Source organism: Pezoporus wallicus, unplaced genomic scaffold (genome assembly GCF_028554395.1).
Source record: "Pezoporus wallicus isolate ANWC-B61680 ecotype Strahan unplaced genomic scaffold, APGP_CSIRO_Pwel_v1 scaffold_6885, whole genome shotgun sequence".
NCBI classification, from domain to species: Eukaryota; Metazoa; Chordata; class Aves; order Psittaciformes; family Psittacidae; genus Pezoporus; species Pezoporus wallicus.
The window spans coordinates 2,919,413-2,942,312 of record NW_026638858.1 but is presented as its reverse complement, the minus strand read 5'-3'; the positions used below and the strand labels follow the sequence as shown (position 1 = coordinate 2,942,312).

Here is a 22,900-nt window from a genome sequence, read left to right as displayed (position 1 = left end):
GGTTTGCTACTCTGATTCAAACATTGAATGTAATAATCATCCTGAATTATACTGGAGGCAGGCAACAATTATACTGAAAATAATTGAGGATATGAAATCCATTATAAAGTTTTGCTCAAACAATAGCTGGTAAAACAAATACAGGGCCATTCGCTGAATATCTGTCAATCAGTCTGTATCCTGTCAGATCAAACTATTAAACTAATTACAGTATGGTAATTATTCTCAGCATTTACATTCTTTTTCTGACAATTCTGCAGAGATGATTAAATTTTCATGGCAATGTTATTAACCATTCACAACCACATGAAATGACAGATTGCATAGATGCAGCAAGTGCTATTGCCCCATGCAGAAATTGTATCTAGCAACCATTTAGGAATTCTCTACTGAAAATGCTGTCCTAGTGGTAAATGATTTTTAAACTACTGAATTCTTTCTGACTGACATTTTTCTATTACTGCAAGTATTCTGTATTCCTTTGGGAAATGGGATGATTTTGAACTGACATGAAATATTTGACTTTGAATTGCTCAATAGAATTTTAAACAGACTTTCACTTTTCTTAGGTAAAGGAAGTTTAACTTTCAATTCCTACTCTGCTCCAGCTGGCCTCATTTCCTTGAGAATTATACCTGTCAAGGTGCAGATTCTGTATGGTCAGTCTGACAGCAATACAATCCAGACAGGGAACTTGATTTACTGTGAAGAAATAATTTCCTTTCTATGCCACGTTTACTATGAGATATCCCAATGGGAAAATACAATTTTATGTTGTAATGACTTCAATCAATGTATTTCACATCAGCTAAATGAATGAAAACAAAATATTTTCATTTGATGTAAAACATTGAAATTAAAACCTTTTATACTTCCAAACAGAAACAATTAAGGATTTCTTTTCTGTAAAGGGTTCAGTTTTTCTTCTCATGTGGGACAAAAAGAAACGTTGAAATAAGAAGTTCTGGAAAAGACAAGAGCTTTAAAATAAACTACATAAGCCTAAAAGGAAATTTAACAGCAAGGGTAGTGCTAGAGTCATGACCATAATACTCAATCAATTGCACATATTCATGATGATTTCTCTACTGTATGAAATTATTAAATTCCTTTGTCTTTAGCAAAAAAAAAAAAAAAGATGTCTGAACAGCATAAATCAAGGTAACTTCCTAGTTACATACTTAGTAAGAAGAACTATCATGACTACATAAATATTTCATAAGGATTCATGCAGTTTTGAATATTATTGAAATAGCTAAAGTGCTGAAGCCTCTAATCAATGTACCATCATCTCTTATTAAGTAAAATCTACAATTAACAGTTTTTAAATGGTTTTAAATTTCTGCAGGTTTTTAAATCAGGCTAATTCATGTTTACTGCTTTTCTTTAGTTAAGGAAAATAGGGAGTGTGTCTTCTAGTTTACATCCGATGTGAAATCTGGTAGATGTCCTTACAAAGAACATATACATTTCTAGTTAGAGACAGACTCAATGTATGGAATTTGGATTGAAATCCATGAAGAGGAGAACTGGAGTACTTGCATTGATTTAATTCATTCTAAAGAGACAAGATTTGGATCTAGAGTTTGAAACAACTAGCATCTTGCATGTTGGCATCCACATCAACCTCTTACAGTTATGCCTCCAAAAATTGTCTGATTGCAAAATCTTGACAGAATGAAACTTCTATTCGTTTTCATAGTCTGCAACCTCAAACAGCATTTCAAGGCTCCAGAATGCTGATACATACCAAAGCAAGAAGACTGCACTGAATTTTCTAGATCTTTTAGGCTTTTGTGTTTAAAATCAGCTGAATCTCTATCCTAGACAACAGAGTCCCTTATAGATGAGGCTCTATTTGTAGTTGCCGAGAAAGCCTATGGCCGAGTAGGAGTTGACAGTAATTTTCTGTTTGATTGCATCTACTTATCTATCATATGAAGTCATGCAGATTAAGAATTTACAGGCATCGGCATTTGGGATTAGGACCCACGGTCAGGTACTTTACTTGATCTTGGTTGCAATGGTGCTAATACAGTGAGTGCAGTTACACCTGTTCTGTGAGTCTACTAAAGGGCCGAGTTATTTATGTTTTAATTTTTTCAGTGGTACAGTTTAAGTAAGTCAATGATTTAAGAGTAATACATGTCCTCACGCAATTTGAACTATATGGTTCATTAAGCGTAGTAAACGCAATGAATAAGAAATAATTTTAACTTTGTTCAAACTAAAGCAAGTGAATTATGCTATTTAGCAGCTCACAACCTGTTCTTGAAATCAGAACTGTAACGATTTATAGTTACGGAGACTATATAGAAGAGATGAAATGAAATCATTGCCAAACCATGGCAAATCAGGTTCACTCTCAAAGAATTCACTGAAAACACTATTGCAAAAGGAATGAGTAAGAAGGCAGAGTAGCTACAGAGTCAGTTAATTTACCTGTCAAGTCTCTTCAAAAAATTACTCAGTCATCTGATATTTTGGTTGGACCAAAAAAAGACAGACCTCTTTAAAATACTCAAGAATTTCATTGCATAAAATATATGAATTGAATATATATTAATTGAATAATATATATGCAGGAATACCTTAAGAGTCATGTAAAATTTTTAGACTGGAATAATTTGCCTGTTTTCCAGCATAGGATTCTTTCTATCACATCATTTTTCAAAAATGTAGTGCAATCACATAGCTCATGCTTACTACTTCTTGCAGTTTGCATAACAAAGGAAAAAGGTTTTGACCATCACTATACATAGAAGATACACAGCTTCCACAGTGACATTACTAGAGCACTTTGAAAATCTGAAAAATGAAGGCACTTGGCAGCTAAGAAACACAATGTAAATACATTAAAAATACATTTTTTGTATCTAGGAAACCAGTTTTAGGGAATGATCCAACAAATCAGTAACCACACTTATAAAAAAAGTTAAGAACAAATAGTTCCATTTCAGTCATGTACTACTAAATGTGCAGCTGTGTTCTAAGATGCAGTAAGAGAGAGGAAAATGTGTAAACTTAATTCTGATGATTGTGGGAAAGGAGAGCAAGACCTGAACCTCACGTTTTATAATATTACAATGGAGTCACCCACTTTGTATCAATACATGGGTATTTTCTTTCAAATTGTATACCAAGACAAAGCCAAGCATCTTAAACTTACCAGCAGATTGCAGAAAACTGCAGAAGATGAGCAGTACTACTGTCGGAAACATGATGCATGCCCTAACTGCAGAGGTTTTCTCAGCACTACCTTGCGTTCCAAATGAGCAGTACCACTGCTACCACTTGCTAGGCTTACCTCTTCAAGCTTGGATGCTTTATATATAGAATTGCAATGCCCTCCCTTATTCCCATGGCTTGCAGAAATTGCAACAGCAGAGTACCCGCCAAACAGGATCTCCTCTTTATCAAGTTCAACACACCTAAATGCCATTTAGAAAGAAAAGAAAAAAGAAAACACAAACCTCCTCCAGCACATTATCATTCTTACAAGGTTTTTAGACTGGTTTCTATTCGTACCAGCTCAAACACTTATAAACTTCATTTACTGAACAAATTTAGTATTATACCCAAAAGCAAGATACGAAGAGACAATACACCAATTATGATCATTATCTGATAAGGAGAGGAATAAAATTGGACCAGTTCACAAGAAGTGCAGGAGTTCTGGAACTGCTGTAAAGAATGTGTGTACAGAAGATGGTAAGGCACTTAAGAATAGAAATACAGATCTCAGATTTTTTTGTTAACTCTCAATAACTTTAATTTGCTCTCCTGAGCATGTTCATCTCTCCCTTGTGTAACATTTTTGGCAAAATGATAAATTTTGTCTTAGTAAAAAGGGCTTTCCACGGTACAGATTCTTTCCTGAGTTTGCAAAGGTAGCTCTTGCCCACTTACCACTACCAAGGGCAGAAGGCAATCTGTGTTACAAAATGGAAATGGCTATTGCACTGTGGTACTTTGGCAGTTCTGAGAAGTTAATTTCCACCTTCCTACCAACATCTCAAAAGACCATTTCCAATTCTTTTACAACACTCAGGTCTCTCCACATCACAAGTGAAACACTGAATATACTGGATACGTTCACTGTGTCACTGCCATCACTCAACAGACATAATATAAGAACTTGCTTCAGAAAAAACAGTCTAAGTGGAAGACAACTTTTCCCTTAAAATATACAAGGTATGGATTACATCTCCATATGAATCTCTTCAGCATTTCCTGTTTCACCTATGTAATTCTTATTTTATGCAAAAAATTTTTTACTTATTTTACTTTCCTGGATTCTGATTGTTTTGCCTTTCTGGTATCATTTCTTTGCTTAAAAACTGGCTCCTCACCATGTTTTCAGAGTTATTGCTTCTGAGTGGTGGAAAAAAGCAGACTGACCACTCTTTAATGTAATTAAAGCCAAGGCTCAACCTGGCTGTAATTGAAACAAAAACATTAAATTTTAATTGAAATGAAGGTCTGCCTTTTTTATTTTTTTATTTTTTAATTTTTATTTTTATTTTCCCCTCCAGCAATTGAAGGACAAAGTATATGGTTATTGGTAACAGAATTGTGACCCTAAATTCCAAAATTTCTGTTGAAAATTTTCTGCATCTTCTTAATAACAAAAGAAAGTAAATGAACAAAAGCAAGAAAAAAAACCTTATCTGTTTAGTTAAACCATAGACCCTTAAAAAAGAATTCTACACCAGGTATTTGACCACATCTACAAACTGATCATTATCACACCCCATGCTTTCAGTGGAATTGTGAACATTTACTATTAAAAGTCCTCCACAAGATAAGACAAGAACAATCTCATTACCTTTGACTCTGTAGCACTTGATGCATCTTTGTTTTGTTTACAGATCCTTTTCACAGAATTAATCTCAATGTAGTTAAAATAACTGAACTTCTAAAATTAAATGTAATAATGTGAGAACTGTCTTTTGACTCCAATATTTACATCTCATATGTGACTTCTACATAGCTGCCTTTTGGGATGCAGGAGTTCATATACTTTAGAAGTGCATAACTGCTCATGACTTTCTGACTGAACAGGACTGTTTTCAAAAGGCATTGCATAAATACCCTGTACCACTTGTCACTTCTGAAAATCTTGATCAAAATTCAAAAATATTAAGTCCTCAAAACAGTCTGAATAATTAGACAGATACTACAATATATAATTATTATGATATCACAAGTGTACTTATCACATTCATTTCTGGCAAATCTGCTCTAAGTTTTTATTAATGAAATGCAAATCAGAATTTAATTTTTCATACATTTAAGAAGTAACTACTCTGTGATTATCAGGACCTGTAGTGTTGCTACCAACTCAAACTTCATCACTGAGAGTATCATACAGAAATTTACCTTTGACAGAAAAAAATGAAAAAAACCCTCATCACTGTTGTCAAATAGATATTTCTTTCAATTTGTTACATATTTATATAATCGTTCTGTCAAGCAGTAATAAATTAAAACAGCTGATTTTAATGAGCATTCTGTGATTTGCTCACTTCCAGAGCTGGGCAAATTTTTTCTATTAAAGGTATGAGATTAACACCACTTAGAACTGAGATCACTGGTAACATCTGAGAAGGTACCAAAGCCTTTATATACCACCTAACAGCTAATTTTCTTCTTCCATTACCATGCAGTCAAGCTTTTCTCTGTAGTATTTATGTTTACCAAAACCTTCTATGCCTTTATTATATGAACCTTAAGAAATCATGAAATGCAAATGCTGGCAAGAGTTATTACAAATACTTATCCAAAATGTTGTTTTCAGCCCCCCATACTTGTAGCAATGTTCATAGCTGACACTCGTTCTGAGCAGTCAGGCTAAAGATTTACCTTCAGCTTTCCTGGAAGGAATTTCACTGAATGAGCCTAAATACTTGATTCGGCAAGTAACTTGTTATTTTATGAGGACATCCAATGATGCCATAAATACAATTTATCAAAAGCACCCATCTACAACTACTTTTATGTCAGGATTCCAGACCAAGAAAAAAGCATTTGCTGCAGGAGTATAAATTACTATGTCTGCAGTACTTTCAGTAGGGAAGTCTGCCATTTCAGGGAAACATGGTTTGGGTTTGTTTTTTTTTTTTTATAGACTGTCTCAAGGTAACATTACTTATTTTCTATTAGTGTACATTTTTTAGCATATTTGAACATATCTGGTATGAATACAGACTTGGAAAGAAGTTTGAAATCCTAAGAACATGAAACTGGAAAATAAAATTGCTACATGAAGGAGATTTCATGCCAATTTTATCCTGTCCAAAAGAGCACTGCAGATTTGTCCTAGGAATGTAAACAGTCCTATGCTGTAACACATACTGGATATTTTATGTCTTGGTCTTCTGTTCTCATAAAAAAAAAAATAGCTTAAGTGAAAAATTGAGGAAAGAAAGGTAAGTATCAATATTAGGTATTTCACATAAAACTCTTAAAAAACATGAGAAAATTCAGTATTGTGAACATATGGAAGGAAGAAAAAGAGGGGTGCAATGACTAGTCAAGTCAGAATGAAAGGTAGAAGTATTAGTGCTTCACCTTACACAAGGTAATTTCATGAGTATTCCTCTATTTCAAAATAAATCAAAAGATCAGCATAACTGATATTACTATTCCAGAGATAACAAAACAAACTCCCATTTTGTCTGCCTGTTTCTCTTTGTTCTCTTTCAGGTAATTTAGCTTGGAAGCAAAAGGATTGCATACATGGCTGTTTCTCTAGGATAAGCTTACTGCACAGACCAGGGGTTCCTGTCTAGTTGTTTGAATAGCTGGCAGGCAGTCAGGCAGGCAGGAACCTCATAGCCAGCTGGTTGCCTCTGCTGCCGAGATGCTTTCAAAAAAAAACCTGGCAGTAAAATAGATACATATTCTGAGAATGTTCCAATTGTCATAAATAAGAGATTTTAGGCTGAGAACTATTCACAAAAACAAAACAAAACAAAAAAATCATAACCAGCTATGCACTTACCTGCAGCCTATGTCTCACTTTTAGGACCCCCTTATACTTAGATTCATTTGTGTGTGCCTTTCTACATGCCTCTCTTCATTTTTTTTGTACACTTAAAACTCCTTCCTCAAATGGTGGCTAGAAGCCCAGTTTGATCATGCTATCACATACTAAATAATCCACCTTACGCTTTTAGTAGAAATCCATACTTCTTGTTTTCTTTTTGCTCACCATCAAATCTCCTTCATGACACCTAGAAAATGGCCCATAATTCTGGAGTTTATCAGACACGGTCACACACAAACAGGAAAAAGAATGCTATTAATAGACTGTTAGGGCTGCCACTCACTTGGAGTCAGTTCTGCTGTCCTTGGGTATCTGACTATAGATATTTAAATGTAAAATTTCATTAAACATTGTAGATTATGTTTTTGCTGCAATGTACAGAGACACAGTAGGTACAGATGTTATGGAGGATTTTAAGACGAAAAGTAGATACAAACTAAGAAACAACTAACAGCACTCTTTCACTGTTCCAAAAGTAGCACTTCTACATTTTTCAAAATTACTTTTGTACTTGCATGACTGTAAAGTCAAGTCTTTCCCATATACTTGTTAGGAAAAAACTCTAGAAAATAATGTAAAACACAGGCTTCTCAAAGTGGCAAAGACTTCATCAACTGGTACTTATCTTTCAATTATAATTTGTTTGGGACAATGGCCTGAGACCTCCCCGTGTTGGCTTTATGCCTCTGGCATTCGCTTTGATGAATATGTCCGATACTAAAGCCGTGGGGAACTCGGCTGATGTCATTCAGTCTTTGTACCCTGCCAGCACTAGAGGCTGAGAAAGCCTGCCACTCCCACAATTCTCTGAAGCATATCCACTGCCCTGAAGACAAACTTAGACAAAATATCGGAAGGGTTTCTGGAGTAAAGCAGAGAGAGTGTGCGTGTGTGGTGTGTGTTACTGTGAGAGTGTGCTCTTACATGATACCGCGTAATCCTTCCTGTGCATAGGGACACAGGGAAGGCAAGCTGTTTGATCTCATCCCCCACACTCTCTTCTCCTGCTCCTGAATTCTGTGTTGTTGATGCTGGACTCAACTGGTTTGCATTCTGACCTCTTGAGCAGTCTGGGCTGCACTGGTTTGTTCTCTAACACTTATTCCTACATTCTGGTCATTTTAGGTACAGTGCTGAGAGGAGAGAACAGAACAATACAGAGAGAGAAACCACAGAGGGCCGTTTGTCCTCTATCTCTTGATACTTGTGTATGGCTTTTTAATTTAAATATCCCTCCAACACTGTAATTGTGAACAAAATCTGTGCAGTATCTCTTAAGGCCAAATTTATCTTCTAGTGTTTAAGTAGAAGACATTGATACACTGTCACTTGCTTCTAGAAGTGAGATTAAAGGTATGCCTCTTTGCTACTTCACGTCTATTCAGAATGACCTCATAGCAAAGTCCAGAGACAGATTAGACTTTATGATGAATTAACTCCAAACTTGGTGTCCTCCTTTTTTGCCCAAACAGAAAATGTTGATAACAATTTTATTTTTTTTTCTTTTTAATTTTCTAACTTTTTTTTTATTTTCTCCAAGTTGTATTAACATGGAGAACTTTTATCCTACCAGCAAAAATCTGGGATAGCACAGGTCCATTTTTTCTTTTTTTTTTTTTTCACAGCTTTTAGGCTTTACCAATTCAGCGGTACTCCTTTTCAAAAGGAAATTCAGGAGTTAACCTGAATTATATGTTAGTAATTCTCCTGTGCAGCATGCATTTTGACTCCATATAATAGAGCAAAGGAATGGAAAGCATTACACATGAAAGCAACTTGGTTCAAACGTTTCTAGCTTAGTTGGAACCCAGTTTGCTAAATCACTTGAACAGGAAACAGCCTAAGTTCTCCTAATTGCTATACTCGTAACTGCCATGCAGCTGACCTAAACCTATAGTTTGCAATTAATGTTCAAACCAGACTTAGCAAAAATAATTTTATTAACAGATATGGAAAGAAAAGCAAATATGTTGTGTGAACTAGGAATCCATTAAATACAAGCTTTGACCTCTGCTGGTTAGGAAGTAAAATAAAACCTGTATTTGCACAAATATTAAGAGCTGGGAACAGGAAGTCAGTGGCAATCACATGTTTAAAACTTGCCACTTAATGTGTGTGCATTTTAGAACAAATAGTCTGCAATTGATGCTAATACAATGTATCGGCTAAGATAATACGGTCAAGCATATACTTGTGTTTACCCCTTTACGTGATACATTCTGATTCTTTTTCTTCTTTATGAATTTTGGTTGACTTGGATTAAAAAAAACAGAAAAACAAACAAACAAAAAAACAAACAAACAAAAAAACCAAACAAAAAAAACCACACCAAAAAAAAGGTAACCGATATTTCCAAGTTCTGAATCATGATAGAACAGATTCGTAAAACACGACTTGTACCTTATTCTGGAATTTGGAATCCTCTTTCCAGTTCTAAAGAAATGAAGTTATTGGGAGAATTAAACAAAGTTAATGGTGTAAAAAACATTAAGGGATTAATGAGTGTGGTTTCCATGCATAAAGTTTCAAGAACAAAGGAAAGCATAGCTATTTTTCCCATCGTCAGAGAGCACTATGCACGGAGAATCGTAAAGAAGAATACAGTCAGAGAAGTCATTCATCCTCCTGCAGCAAGAATGAACAACTCGCATCACTTTTGTGTATCTCTTCTTTTGACTAGTACAGATAACACGATGGAACTGCAGCTGCAACTTGCAACTCTTATTTACAGCTGCTTGACTTCTTAGCCCAGACAGCTACATTTCTGTCATGTGTCTGTCAGCTCACCATTTAACATATTAAGACTTCACTGTTTGCAGACCACTTTCTGTTTTTCATGTAGAATAAAGATGTCAGTGCTGTTTTCTCACAAAGATTTGACATTTTTGTCCTCATTTTTCACTCCAATACATGCTACAGATTCAGACCTGAAGGCTTTTTGCTTTTGTGTGTGACTATAACTGAATCTATATGCTATTATCAGTCATGCTGCCACAGTAAGAATAGTTTTTTTTCACAGGAAAATACTGTTTAATTAAGTGCACATGCACTTTTAATACTCTGAGATTCCTAAGAAAGATTAAATGTAACAAAGTATGAAGAATAAGTTTGAAAATGAGAACCAAACATTAAATTGCCTCTATTTGGCAATTTCTATTTGCAGCTTCACTTTTCAGTTTCTAAACTGAGTACAATATAGCACTGAATTGCTGCACTGTACTATGTAGTTTAACATCTCAAGCTCGGATTTTCTCCCCTTGGGTCAGGCGGTGAGTATCTCACATGCAAATGTACAGGACACATATAAAGACTATTTCACAGAGCTTAGGTAGGATCCAGACTTTTTTAGTCCTTAACACTTGCGAGCATGACTACTTCCTTGTCCTCTTCGCTAAAGTAATTGCTAAATTAGTAGCAGGTACTGTCAATGAGCTGTTAATCTTTTTTATTCTAGACCTTCTTTCCTTTCAGGTACATATTCTACTAGTTTAATTATTGACTTGAAATATCTAGATTCTCAGTGCTCAATTTAAGAACAAGCAGTGGGAGGAGTAACAAAAATATGCATCTATGTTAGGTATCTATAATACAATATAAATGTAAGATAATCACCAAATGTATTTTCCTAAGAAAATATCTTATCCAAATAAGCTAGATGATTTAACTATTATAACAGGACTCAACATATGTTCTATCTTCTAACACTTACTGTATATATAAATATATATACATACTGTATCGATATACATAAATATGTGCACACAAATACACATACATACATATTTGTATATATATGTATACATAAATATGTATATACATACACATTTGTATATATATGTGTACGAATATATATACTGTGTGCATATTCATACTGTTCTTGTGAGTTGAGAGAACTGTGCTGCTGTCAGGGTGACAGCTCTATACAGAACTAAATACTCTGACCAATCAAGGTGCTTAATGTGTCCCAAAGCAGTGAAAAAAATGCAAGGCCAGGTTTTTGTTTCACTGATGTAATTCTGGCATGAGGTAGGTAATTCTGTTTGAGTTAACATCACAGTTGTTCCAAGGCCTGTGAGTGCCAAGCTCTCTACAGTATACTTAGTTTCTCTGCAAAGTATGAGCAAAGTACTTGCTTGTTGAAAATATGAGGTATATGAGATCTTGAAATTGCCTGTGGGAAATCTGGCAAACTGAACTGCTCCTGTGTTTATGTATTTTAAACTAATACACCCATGAATGCTGGCAGTTGCTGAAGTCTCATGTACTTAAAAGTACAAGTCTCAAAACCAGAGAAAAATTGGTATAAGTACCAGACTGTAAAACAATTAAAAAAAAAAAACAACAAACAAACAACACCCAAACAAAACCAAAACCACACAAAACCACAAACAAAAAAACAAACCAACAAAAATTGGAACTTTAGCTTTTTCTTTTTGGACAGTCTTGGGTGACATGGTCTAGGGTTTGGTGTCCCTGCCCATGGCAGGGGCTGGAACTTAATGATCTTAAGATCTGGAAGACCTTAAGGTCCTTTCCAAACCTAACTGTTCTGTGATTCTATGATTCATCATCTTTATCTATCTTCCACACATTACCAGGCAGAACTCAATTTATTTTTTTCACTGATCTTACCCAAAAAGCTAGAGCTTATGATGTTTACACATACTCTCAGCAATTGTTACAACCTCTTACTTGGTGGAGTGGTGCCTATGTAAATGTACAGATTCAAGGAAATGCCATGTATCCCTTGCCGCCACTGAGGAAGTGTATGTTTCTTGTTACTCTCGGGTTTGGCAGCCTCTGGATTTTCAACAAGAATCATAGAATCATAGAATCGTTAGGGTTGGAAAGGACCTTAAGATCATCTAGTTCCGACTCCCCTGCCGTGGGCAGGGACACCTTACACTAAATCATATCACCCAAGGCCTCATCCAACCTGGTCTTGAACACTGCCAGGGATGGAGCATTCACAACCTCCCTGGGCAACCTATTCCAGTGACTCACCACCCTAACAGGAAAGAAGCAGACACTGTAATGTCTGATGTTTCATACTGAGTCAGAAAAAAATAGGAGGACCTTCTTTGTATTTAGGAGGACCTTTGTATTATCCTTTCTTCTCCTGCAAGAACAGCAAGTACAAGTGTGAGGGATCCTTAATTTGTTCTGCAAGGCTTCACGTAGAAAGGTGGGTATCTCATGAAGCTTGATTTTGAGAACACAGTGAAATTCATTTTCAAGCAGCATACTGCATTCCTACTCATTAGTACTGCTGTATCTATCTTCAACGTTGACTACATCTATCACAGTTATGATCTTGCTTGAGTTTCTTCCAGTAATGCATTGAGAAACAAGACTAAATATCATTAAATGTAATAGAAATGTTGAGGTCAATGCTGTGCACATGATGCATGGCAAGTAGTGAGCATTATGGAAGTCCTCCCTGGCTCTCAGGTAAGCTTGTTCTTACAGGTCAGCTTATTGTTTGCTAGAAAAAAATCAGCAGTTTGCTAGAACAGCATTGCTGATGACTACAGCCTTTTTCCAGACCTTTCATCAAACTTTCAAGAATCCTGAATTCAAAGGAGCCTGCTGAAGATAAGCACTGTGGCTGGATTTGAAATTGTATGGGAAGGCAGCATAGATAACAAAGGACATGTATGATACACTTGCAATGGACTGCTAAGAATGTGCTCTGCAGAATTTTTCACTGACTGCCATTTCCCATACAGTGAAACCTTTGTGTCCAGATATACCCTGTTTCTTCCAGTCAAGCAATGAAAAGGCCATGTCATTGTTTGGAAAGCTGTTTAGTAACCTTTTATCTTTATATCCAATAGGAAACAATAGGAAGAGTTCTCTGTAGCCAGTAGTTGCTATCTAATACTTACATATTATAGCCAATACTGACAAATGAAGATAGTTTTTCTGCAGAAAGGAAAACATCACAAGGGCTGCAACCTACAAACTGTTATATTAAAATGGCAGTAAGCTAAAGTACATTAGTAATTGTTGAAACACTTCTGCTGGTTTTGCTAGTATTAACTGCATCTTCTGGTATTTTGTTATGCTTGCAATGATGATGATGATGGTGAGAGAGGAAAAGGTATTTTCCAGCAGTTTTTACAGTTTTCCCCCTAAAGACCCTTCTCCTCGCATCCTACTTACCAAGAGTAAGCAATAAGAACAGTGAAGTACCTGCTGCTAGGAGATGGAGACTCTACTGTTTTCCACAACCTAATGTGGCAACGCCAGAATACAGTAAGGCAGCCTGTATCATGGGATTCTTACTTGGAAAGCACTTTTTCTTGGAGCAAACAAAATAAACAGTCTTGGCAATTCTTTTGACAATCTGTGCTGAGGACATACACCATTTATCTGATCATTCATACACAATTGCTTTTGTAACGCTAAGTCAGATAGAGAAACCACTGGATTGCTGAAGGCACATTTACTGCCTATAAAGCCTGTCCCTGCATGAAAATTCTTCCCAATTTCACAGATAAAAACTGCACAATGCTTAGGACACTGCTGTCTGTACTGCTACACTGAACTGCATCACCGATATTGTAATTCTGAAGATTATTTACTTAGCAATGTGGGAAAAATCATATTGTGTGTCATGTCCAAGATTCAGCACTTTAATGCTCTCTGTTTGCTGAACCAAATCTTGAAGAGACCAGCAGAAGGTAGTTAAATGACCACGTTTAAAAATCTTATAATCAAGCATCAAACTCAACAGGTATCTCAACAGTAACATAAACATGATTCACCATGTAAGGATACTCTCAAGCATTTGAGGCTTTGAAATATTTACTGCAGTGTTCTCTAATGGATACAAGTACAAGAATATACAGATAAAAGTTGACTCTGGGTTTTTGATTTCTTATTGTCACTGAAGATGCAGCCTATCTGTTCTTTTCACATGGCCTTTCCAAATATTCAGCACATTTTGGAGCATCTGGATTTAATGCAGTCACACTACTGGTTCTGCCAAAGGAAATGTTCACTCACAGCTGGCAAGGAGGAAAGTAGGAGAAATGTCCATCTTTACTGAAGTATGTACTGTTAAGTATTAACATCTAAAATGTCACATTATTAAAGAAGTAGGATTAAAAAAAAGACATACTGGTTTCCCCAGCTGCCTTCTGCAGACTTGCCAGACTTTATGAATTAAGATCATCAAGGTAACCCTTGCTGGATCTGACAATAATGATACAATCACATGCGATTCACAAAAAGACCAGTAACGTATCTTGAGACTGGTGGCTAAAGACTGCTACTGAGTGGAATACCTCTTTGAACCAGGGAACTTTTGTTTGATTGCCCATCCAAAATGGTACTGTGCTTGCTGTACCCAATGTAGCAATACAAAAGCAGAACAGCATAAGAATTTGTGGAAATGCTCTATTAACAAGGCTGTTACAACGCATCTGTGACTTGTGATCTAATAAATCAACTGCCTGTTGCTTTTGCCAGGATAAATTGTACAAACGTGCCTTCAACTTGCCATCAGTAAAGACACTGAAGATACTCATGCAAACATGTATCTGTGACAGACACTTCCAAATCAAAATTCTCATTTTAGCTGGGATTTTGTTTTCCAAAATTCCATATGGTACCATGCTTTGTTGATATCCTTACTTTGGGACCAAGGAAACTTCTGACTAGCTTTAAAAAGTTTGGAGCGTTCACCTGAGAGTAGATCAGATAAGCTTAACTCAAATGTCCTGGAATCAAAATCCAAACATTCACCTTATACATTTTTTGACTCCTCATTTATCAGGTTTCTACTTCAAAATAAAAAAAAAATGCTTAAGTTCTCCCCAGTTCTCTGACACTGAAATTCCATGGACATCAATGCAAAAACAGGCATAAGCATTCAGAAACAGGAAGAAGTTGCTAAGACATGATTCTATCCTTTCTAATATGACAACCAAGACTTTTGGTGATTATCTGTGACATTCTGACTTGTGACTTTGCAGCTGTTGTTAGTCTGGATGAACTTAGATGGGCCTGAAGCACTGAAAGTCTACTATCCAGTAACACTGATGCTAACTGAACAAAAATATACAGAAGCAGACATGGAAACATTAATCAATGGAATAAAAAAAAGTAACTTTAAAAAAAAAAAACAACAAACCCAACCCTGTAATTACAGCTATAGTAGCTTGCTTGTGGTTTCTGTGGAGTGAAATGCAGTGCTAAGGAGTATCTCTCACTCTCCAAAGACTAGTTAACTCTTCCATTTGTACTAACCCCCATGCTATCAAATATTACACCAAATACTGATTTCCAAGCCAAGAAAATCAATCATGAATGTGCTGTGCTGGCTGCTAGGGCATATTCTGACAGACTCAAGTCTTGAAAAGGACTCTTGACGTTCTAACAGCAATATAGGGTCATACAGGTGTACAGGATGCCTGATCAAGAAAATCATCTGGTGAGCTTAAACCATTTTATCCCACGAACTCATAATGAAATGCCTTTATGGCAGGTTATCCTTAAAGAGGTTAACTGATTACTTCAGCTACATTAAAAACAGCACATCAAACTATCATGCAAATTGAAACCACTAGCCAAAAGTTACATCTAGCTACTCAGTACTGCAAACACAGAGAAAATTACAACCAACCAAATTACTCCTACAAATAGAGTTGCTGTATTTTTCAGTGTTTCTCTGGAAGATTATCCAAGCCCTGTGATTCAAGATCTCCATAGATTGCATACTACTTATATGCTCCAGAGCGTGGGGGGGGGGGGAGGAGACACACCCCCAACTACCTGCTAGTGTTGTCTTACCTGAAATGACTTATGAATTTATTGCCACTGCAAACATCTGCTGTAACATTCCGCATCCTTCAGTAATTGTGACTCACAGGGTGGTGTATTTGGTAACTACAGTGCTTTCACCTCTTGGACTCAGAATTTGACCAAAACCAGCTGCATGTGAGCCTCAAACAGTACACCATCGTAAACTGTAGTCAAACTATGTGGAAGCGTTTCAGTGGTCTTCTCAATAAAACTGAGTTTTCCTTAAAAACAGACTAGAACAGTTAACGATTTAAATGATGAGGCTTCAAGGGGGGGGGGAAGAAAAAAACGGGAGAAGACTGTAAACACAACTCCCCACCTATAGCATCCTCACAGCTCAGCCTTCTAACGTAGCACGTTTTCCCCTCAGCAAACCTGCAGAGCCTCAGGCACTCTGTGCACGCTCCCCTGCGCGTTCTCAGGACTCACCTCTGAGAAGGCACACCTGCTCCTGACCCTTCTCCACAGTACCATGCTGCAGACCCCTCCTCACATCACTTTCCTCTCTCGCCGGCTACAGCCCTTCTTCCCTCCGTCCCCCATTCTCGACCCTTTCCTTCCCGCGCATGCACAGGCGCCCTCCGGAAAAGCCCGCCCCCTCCTTGGAGCTGTACTTCACCGAGGAGGAGGTCGCCACGAGAAGAGAGGTAGTGTTCCCCTGTGCGGCTCACTTGTCTTCTTTGAAAGCAAAATGCTATACAGTACGCATTAAATTCGAGGCAAGTGGGCAGAATGTGTACTGTCCTTTGTATCCTATTTGAAGAAATTAGTGGGGAGCAGCCTGACATGGCTTGTTAGGTATTGAACTGTATGTTTATGTCACTTGTGCAAATGCCAGAGCTTGGATGGCGAGCTTAGTGGGGGAATGAGCAGAATTTTTGTTGGTGTTAAAATCTATCTCATGTTCCTATACATGAGGAGTATTTATGTTTTATTAGAAGATAGGGAACTGCCTGATACGATTTTCCTTTACCAGTCACTGAAGGAAGTTCCTGACTGCCGAAGGGCAAATGGAGCTCTCCCCTATCAACAGGGCTAAGGAAACCATGCTTCGAAACTTTCTGCAACCACAGCCTTCTGGTGTATTCCTCAGATGCCTTTTGGAGTTCAGGGGTCACTTTGTGGTCTGAAATGTCTGTGGTCAGTCTGTCAGAGCCCTCTGAAGCCATCACTTGGAGGGGAAACTTGCTGTAAGTGGTTCAAGGAGTTTGTGGTAGGACTGGGTGTACCCTGGCTGGCTGGGTTTCATGTGTAGCAAAGTGGGAAAGATGTATTTCTGAATGTTTTTATCCTAAGGTATAATGTCTGTCACTGATGCTGGCCTGTGTGAACCCGATGGAGTTTGTTTCTAGCCTGAGTTTCTTTTCTGTCTCAGGGTTATGTATGTTGCCACAGCCTGCAGCAATTCCATTTGTTCTCCTCTATGAACCTGATTTTTTTTAACACCAAATTTTACTGTGGTTTTAAAATCTATTGTGAATAATGAGAATATTGAGATGTCTCAAAAAAAAAAAAAAAAGGTAAACATTGCATACCTGCTGGTAGAAAACAAATTATACTGCTGTCAAAGATTATATCATCTTTACAACTGCCCATTTTTCGAAGGAAGTAGCATCCTTGCATGTGAGTGAAGACCTCCCCCAGCCCTGTTTCCCTAGTTTAGTTTGAACCTAAATTTTCTTTATTTGTAGCATACACTTTTGAGATGCTCTGTTGAAGTGCTTCACAATAATTGAAAAAAATAATAAAACACAAAGGTAATTTATGTATATACAGTGTATTGAACTAAATTCAACTGTGGGATTGATGTAGTCTGTTTTGATTACTCAACATTTAGCCTTCATTTTCCTTAAATTCTTTTCTGTAATATATTCAAAAGTATATATGCTCCGCTTTAAAGTCCAGTTACCAGTGAGGTGTCAAAGAGCATAATCTTTTGGATGTAATTTAGATCTGGCATGCTAAGAAGATATATTCTAAGCCAAGAGCAGGAAATAAAGAAGTTTTTTTTTATGTTTTTCATTTTGTAGATCAGTAATTTGTGGTGCTCGGAGGGTGGATGTTGTTTGGTTTTCAATTTTTGTTGGCTGTAGGTATTACTGTTTTAAATCTTAAAGGGTCAATATGCACTTTGCTATCTCTGGAATCCAGGATTCTGCGTAGTCTAATAATCTCCAGCATCACTTTTATATCAAAGAATCCAATAAAATTTGAAGTGTTTACTCTTAGCTGAGTTTCCAGGGCTTTAACTATGCAATCAATAGATAGAGTATGTTTACATATTTCTGGCAATCAGTGAGTTGGTATTTACTATTTGCATTCAGTGATGGTGTTGTTAATAACAGATTGTGATATCTCTGCAAGTTCCATACAGGTTTTTTTACACTCTTGATCAAACAGCCAAGTTTATCGCATCTTGTACCTATGATATCTAAAGAAATTTTCAGGATATTTGTATAGATTTTGTTCAAAGAACCAAATGGAATCCTCTGAAGCAGAGCAAATGCGGAGAAATGGCTGCTTGACATCTTTTGGCAGTATTTCTTTGGGGCAATTGCTGAACTTACAGGATAGCTTTCAGAGTAAAGTGTTGCCTGCCTGAAATAAGAACTTGTGATAGGTTGACCCTGGCTGGATGCTGGGTGCCCACCAAAGCCAGTCTGTCACTCCTCCTCCTCAACTGGACAGGGGAGAAAAAATACAGTGCAAGGCTCATGGGCTGAGATAAGGACAGGGAGATCACTCAGCAGTTACTGTCATGGGCAAAATCGAATCCAAGCAGGACAATGAAAAATAAACCCAAACCTTAAAACACCTTCCCCCCCCCCCACCCCTCCCTTCTTCCCAGGCACAACTTCACTCCTGATTTTCTCTATCCCGTCCTTGGCCATCAGCGGGTCCGCCTTGGAGCTGGCTGGCATTGGCTCTATTTGACACAGGGGAAGCTTCTAGCAGCTTCTCACAGAAACCACCTCTGTAGCCCCACTACTACCAAAACCTTGCCACGCAAATACAATACAGAATTAGTTAAAAGGAAATGTGGTTTTGGTACTTTTAACAGGTCTTGCTAGTTAATATAGCTCTTTGGATCTAACCAAGTCCTCTACTTCCATTTAAGAATAAGTGGGGAAAAAAAGAATGGTATTGCATTACTATATCTCATTAATTATCAGGCATTATGTAGTAATTGATACGAGATTTGTAAGGATGGAAACTTTGTTTACTTCTGCAGCACAACAGAAAGTTTATATTCTGAGCCCATTCTCTATGAGTAGGGCTAAAAAAAAAGAAAACAAACAAGAACACCCCCCCCCAAAAAAAAAACAAACAAACACTTTATTTTTGCAGTGAGAATGATCTTTTATTTTCTTTATAAAGTGCTACCTAAACTGAATAGTCTTAACCAGTGTGTCAGATTTTTTTCTGAATTTCAATTCAGCATGTCTCTTATTCTTTCCCATTTTCATATTTTTCACTTTTATTTCCTTCCTATTAATCCTTATGTTTATAAGGGGTCCAAATCCCATGCTCAGGCAAGGCCTTTTAGAGCTGGTTGCCCAGGACCATGTCCAGATGACTTCTGAATATGTCTAAAGATGGAGTCTTTCACTTTTCTAGGCAACCTGTTCCAGTGCTTCCTCACTGTCATAGCAAGAAAAGTGTTTCCTTATGTTTAAATGGATCCTCCTGTACTTCAGTTTGTGCATATTGCCTCTTGTCCTGTCACTGGGCACCACTGAAAGCCTGTCTCAAATCTTAACACCCTGCAGTCAGCTATTTATATACGTTGATAGGATCTTCCTTCAGCCTTCTTTTCTCTAGGCTGAACAGTCCCAGCTTTCTCAGCCTTTCTTCAAATGTGAGATGTTCCAGCCTCTTCATTATCTTTGTGGCTCATTGTGAGACATGTCAGTGCCTCTTTTGTACTGTGGAGCCCAAAACTGAACACAAAATTCCAGGTGTGCCCTCACCAGTGCTGAATAGAGGACAACAGTCACCTTCCTTGAGCTGTTAACAATACTCCTAATGCATCCCAGGATATAATTAGCCTTCTTTGCTGTAACAGTGCATTGCTGGCTCATGTTCAGCTTGGTGTCCACGATGATTTCCACATCTTTTACAAAACTTCTTTCCAGGTGGGTGGCCCCCAACACATACTGATGCCTGGGGTTGTTCCTCCCTAGATGCAGGACTTTGCACTTTACATTGTTGAACTGCATGATGTGCCTGTCAGCCTGCTTCTACAGCCTGTCCAGGTCCCTCTGGACGGCAACACAGCCCTCTGGCACACCAGCCATTCCTTGCAGTTTTGTGTCATCTACCCTATCCAGATTATTAACGAAGATGCTAAACAGGACTGCCCCCAGTACTGACCCATGGGGTACACTGCTAGTTTCTGGTCTCCAACTACATTTGTGCCAGCTTCACAGCTTGTCTATGAGGATCTTGTGTGGAGATATTGTGATGAGTAAATTCCTGTTTGTTAATCAAATCTTGCTTGCTTAAGAGTTACTGGAAAATTATGACTGTGATGAGTAAATTGCTTATCTCCCACAATAAGAGGAAACAATTTAGCAGACACGGAAGCAAAACGGGCAGCGCTCTTAACAGTATCTATAATCCATCAGAGAAAAGGTCTACAAGATCAGCAGCCCAAGAATAGGGAACCTCAAGCGGTAGCGTTCACCACACAAGGATGCGAAAAACTTAAAACAGATGGGCGTAAAAGAAAGTCAGGGAGAGTGGAAACTACCGGATGGCAGAGTAGTACTACCGAAAACTTTGTCTTGGAAAGTTATGAAAGAATTCCATAGGTCCACACACTGGGGAGCCCAAGCCTTAATAGATCAGTTCGCCCTAAAATATATGTGTATTGGAGTTCATAACGTTGCAAAACAGGTGATAGGAGATTGCTTGATTTGCCAACGTGTGAATAAACAACACCTCCGAAGGCAGATACCTGGAGGGCGGGAATTGGCGACCCGTCCTTTCGCTAGAATACAGGTAGATTTTACTGAACTGCCTAAGGTAGGGAGATATAGGTATTTATTAGTAATAGTAGACCATTTGACACACTATGTAGAAGCATTCCCTACTGCTAGAGCCACAGCCAACAGTGTAGTGAAAATATTACTGGAGAATATAGTCCCAAGGTATGGGATTATAGAAGTCATTGACTCTGATAGGGGTCCTCATTTCATTTCCAAAATAGTTAGGGAAGCGTTAGCTCCTATTTGGACAAAGTGGGAGTATCATACCCCGTGGCATCTGCAAAGCTGTGGATGAGTGGAAAGAATGAATGGGGAAATTAAGAAACAGTTAACAAAAATTATGTTAGAAACTAAAACTTCCTGGGTAAAGTGTTTACCTCTAGCATTGTTGAACGTGAGAACTCAGCCAAGAACTGATGTAGGGATATCCCCCTTTGAAATGTTGTATGGAATGTCATATGATATGGAATTCCCAGCCGAACACCCGAAGGTAGAGGATGAATATCTTAAAACTTACATCGTACATTTAATGCAGAGAAGGGAAGAATTGTGCAAACGGGGTATGATAGCCCAGAGACCACCTCTAAATATGTTCATACACTCCATTAAATCAGGAGATAAAGTATTAGTTAAAACATAGAAAGAGGCATCTTTAACTCCTCGATGGGAGGGACCATTTCTTGTTTTACTTACCACAGAAACAGCGATTCGTACAGCCGAACGTGGATGGACCCATGCGACACGCGTCAAGGGTCCGATTCAAGATATACAGTGGAAAGTGACCAGCCAACCTGGGGACCTTAAGATCACATTGAAGAAAGGGACATAAAGTATAATTAAAACGTGGCTGCGGGAAAGTCCAGAAACATTATATACTTAGATTTGACAGACGGGTCCTCTTAGAAGGAATACATAGAACTTCTGCAGGAAGGGTTGTAACTTTGGATTGGGATTGAACAATTGAAATTTGCAAAATTTGATTTGGGTGGAAACAAAGGAAAACCAGGAATAGAAACTGATTATTGAGGATCAGAAAATTGGTGGGCTCATAGGTGCCTTTAAGGGCAGCTACCTATATCCAAAAAGGGAGATGACTGGAACAAGGGGAATATATACCCGAGAGCCCTAAACTCTGCCCTCAAGAATATTAGGATTCAACTATGGCCAAGCCCCTGAAGACTGCAACTGCTGCCGAGAAGAAAAATGACCTCGCTGCTCCAGGCAACGGAGTAGACGATGGAGGCAGAGGCGTACTAAGGTGGGGATATAGAGGGACCATAGCCACCAAAAGTTTAGGGTGGAAGGAAGTGCAAATTAAGTGGATGGGCCAGGTGGGTAGTAAGACCCCTACCAAATTTCAAGGGAAGGATTGGATATCCAGATTTATGAGAGGAGGTAACTCACCAATTTTCTGGATCATCTATTGGATATGGGGATGGACATTAATCCTGGTAAAAGGATATGTCCATCAATCTTTCAGGTGGACCTTGTTCAGATGGGAAGATCAATGAATAGTCCAAAGTGTAATCACATCAGGAAGGCCCACTTTTACTGCTAGCCTCTGTCAACTAGTGCCTAGAAGCCCGTGTTTAGATCGTGTGGGATTTTACTTCTGCCCAAGCTCGAATCCAGGAAAAGGATATTGCAATTACCCCAGGGAGTATTACTGTGCCTACTGGGGATGCGAAACAATAGCCTCAGATTGGGTCCCTGGAACTCCAGACAGGTTTTTAAGGGTACAATGGGGGCCTTATGGATGTACCCCTCCGGAACGAAATTGGAATGGAGGAATAGTATTGGCTCCCCGTGGGAGAATCAAACTGGGAAACTGTCAGCATCTTATGATTAATGTAACGAACCCTTTCAACCAAGGGTGGATAACCGGGAAAACTTGGGGGGTTCGATAAAAGGAACCAGGAGCCGATAGTGGGGGCCTCATTTTAATAAAGAAGGAACCAATCCCACAAGATCCTAAACCCGTAGGACCTAACAAAGTATTAGCAGAAAAACCATCAGAGGAAATTCCTGAAATAGATGAAGTGGGGGT

General features: G+C 38.0%; 1 protein-coding gene across 1 annotated transcript in view; it reads right to left on the bottom strand.

Annotated features, from left to right (window-relative positions):
- The window catches only part of LOC130601029 (mucin-6-like), a 70,231-nt gene extending 48,642 nt beyond the window's left edge, over nucleotides 1-21,589 (bottom strand). The window contains 3 exon segments of the mRNA XM_057412821.1: nucleotides 16,292-16,376; nucleotides 17,963-18,111; nucleotides 21,547-21,589. Of these exon segments, the coding sequence (XP_057268804.1) occupies nucleotides 16,292-16,376; nucleotides 17,963-18,111; nucleotides 21,547-21,589 (277 nt within the window).
- Between the last annotated feature and the right edge of the window lie 1,311 nt (nucleotides 21,590-22,900).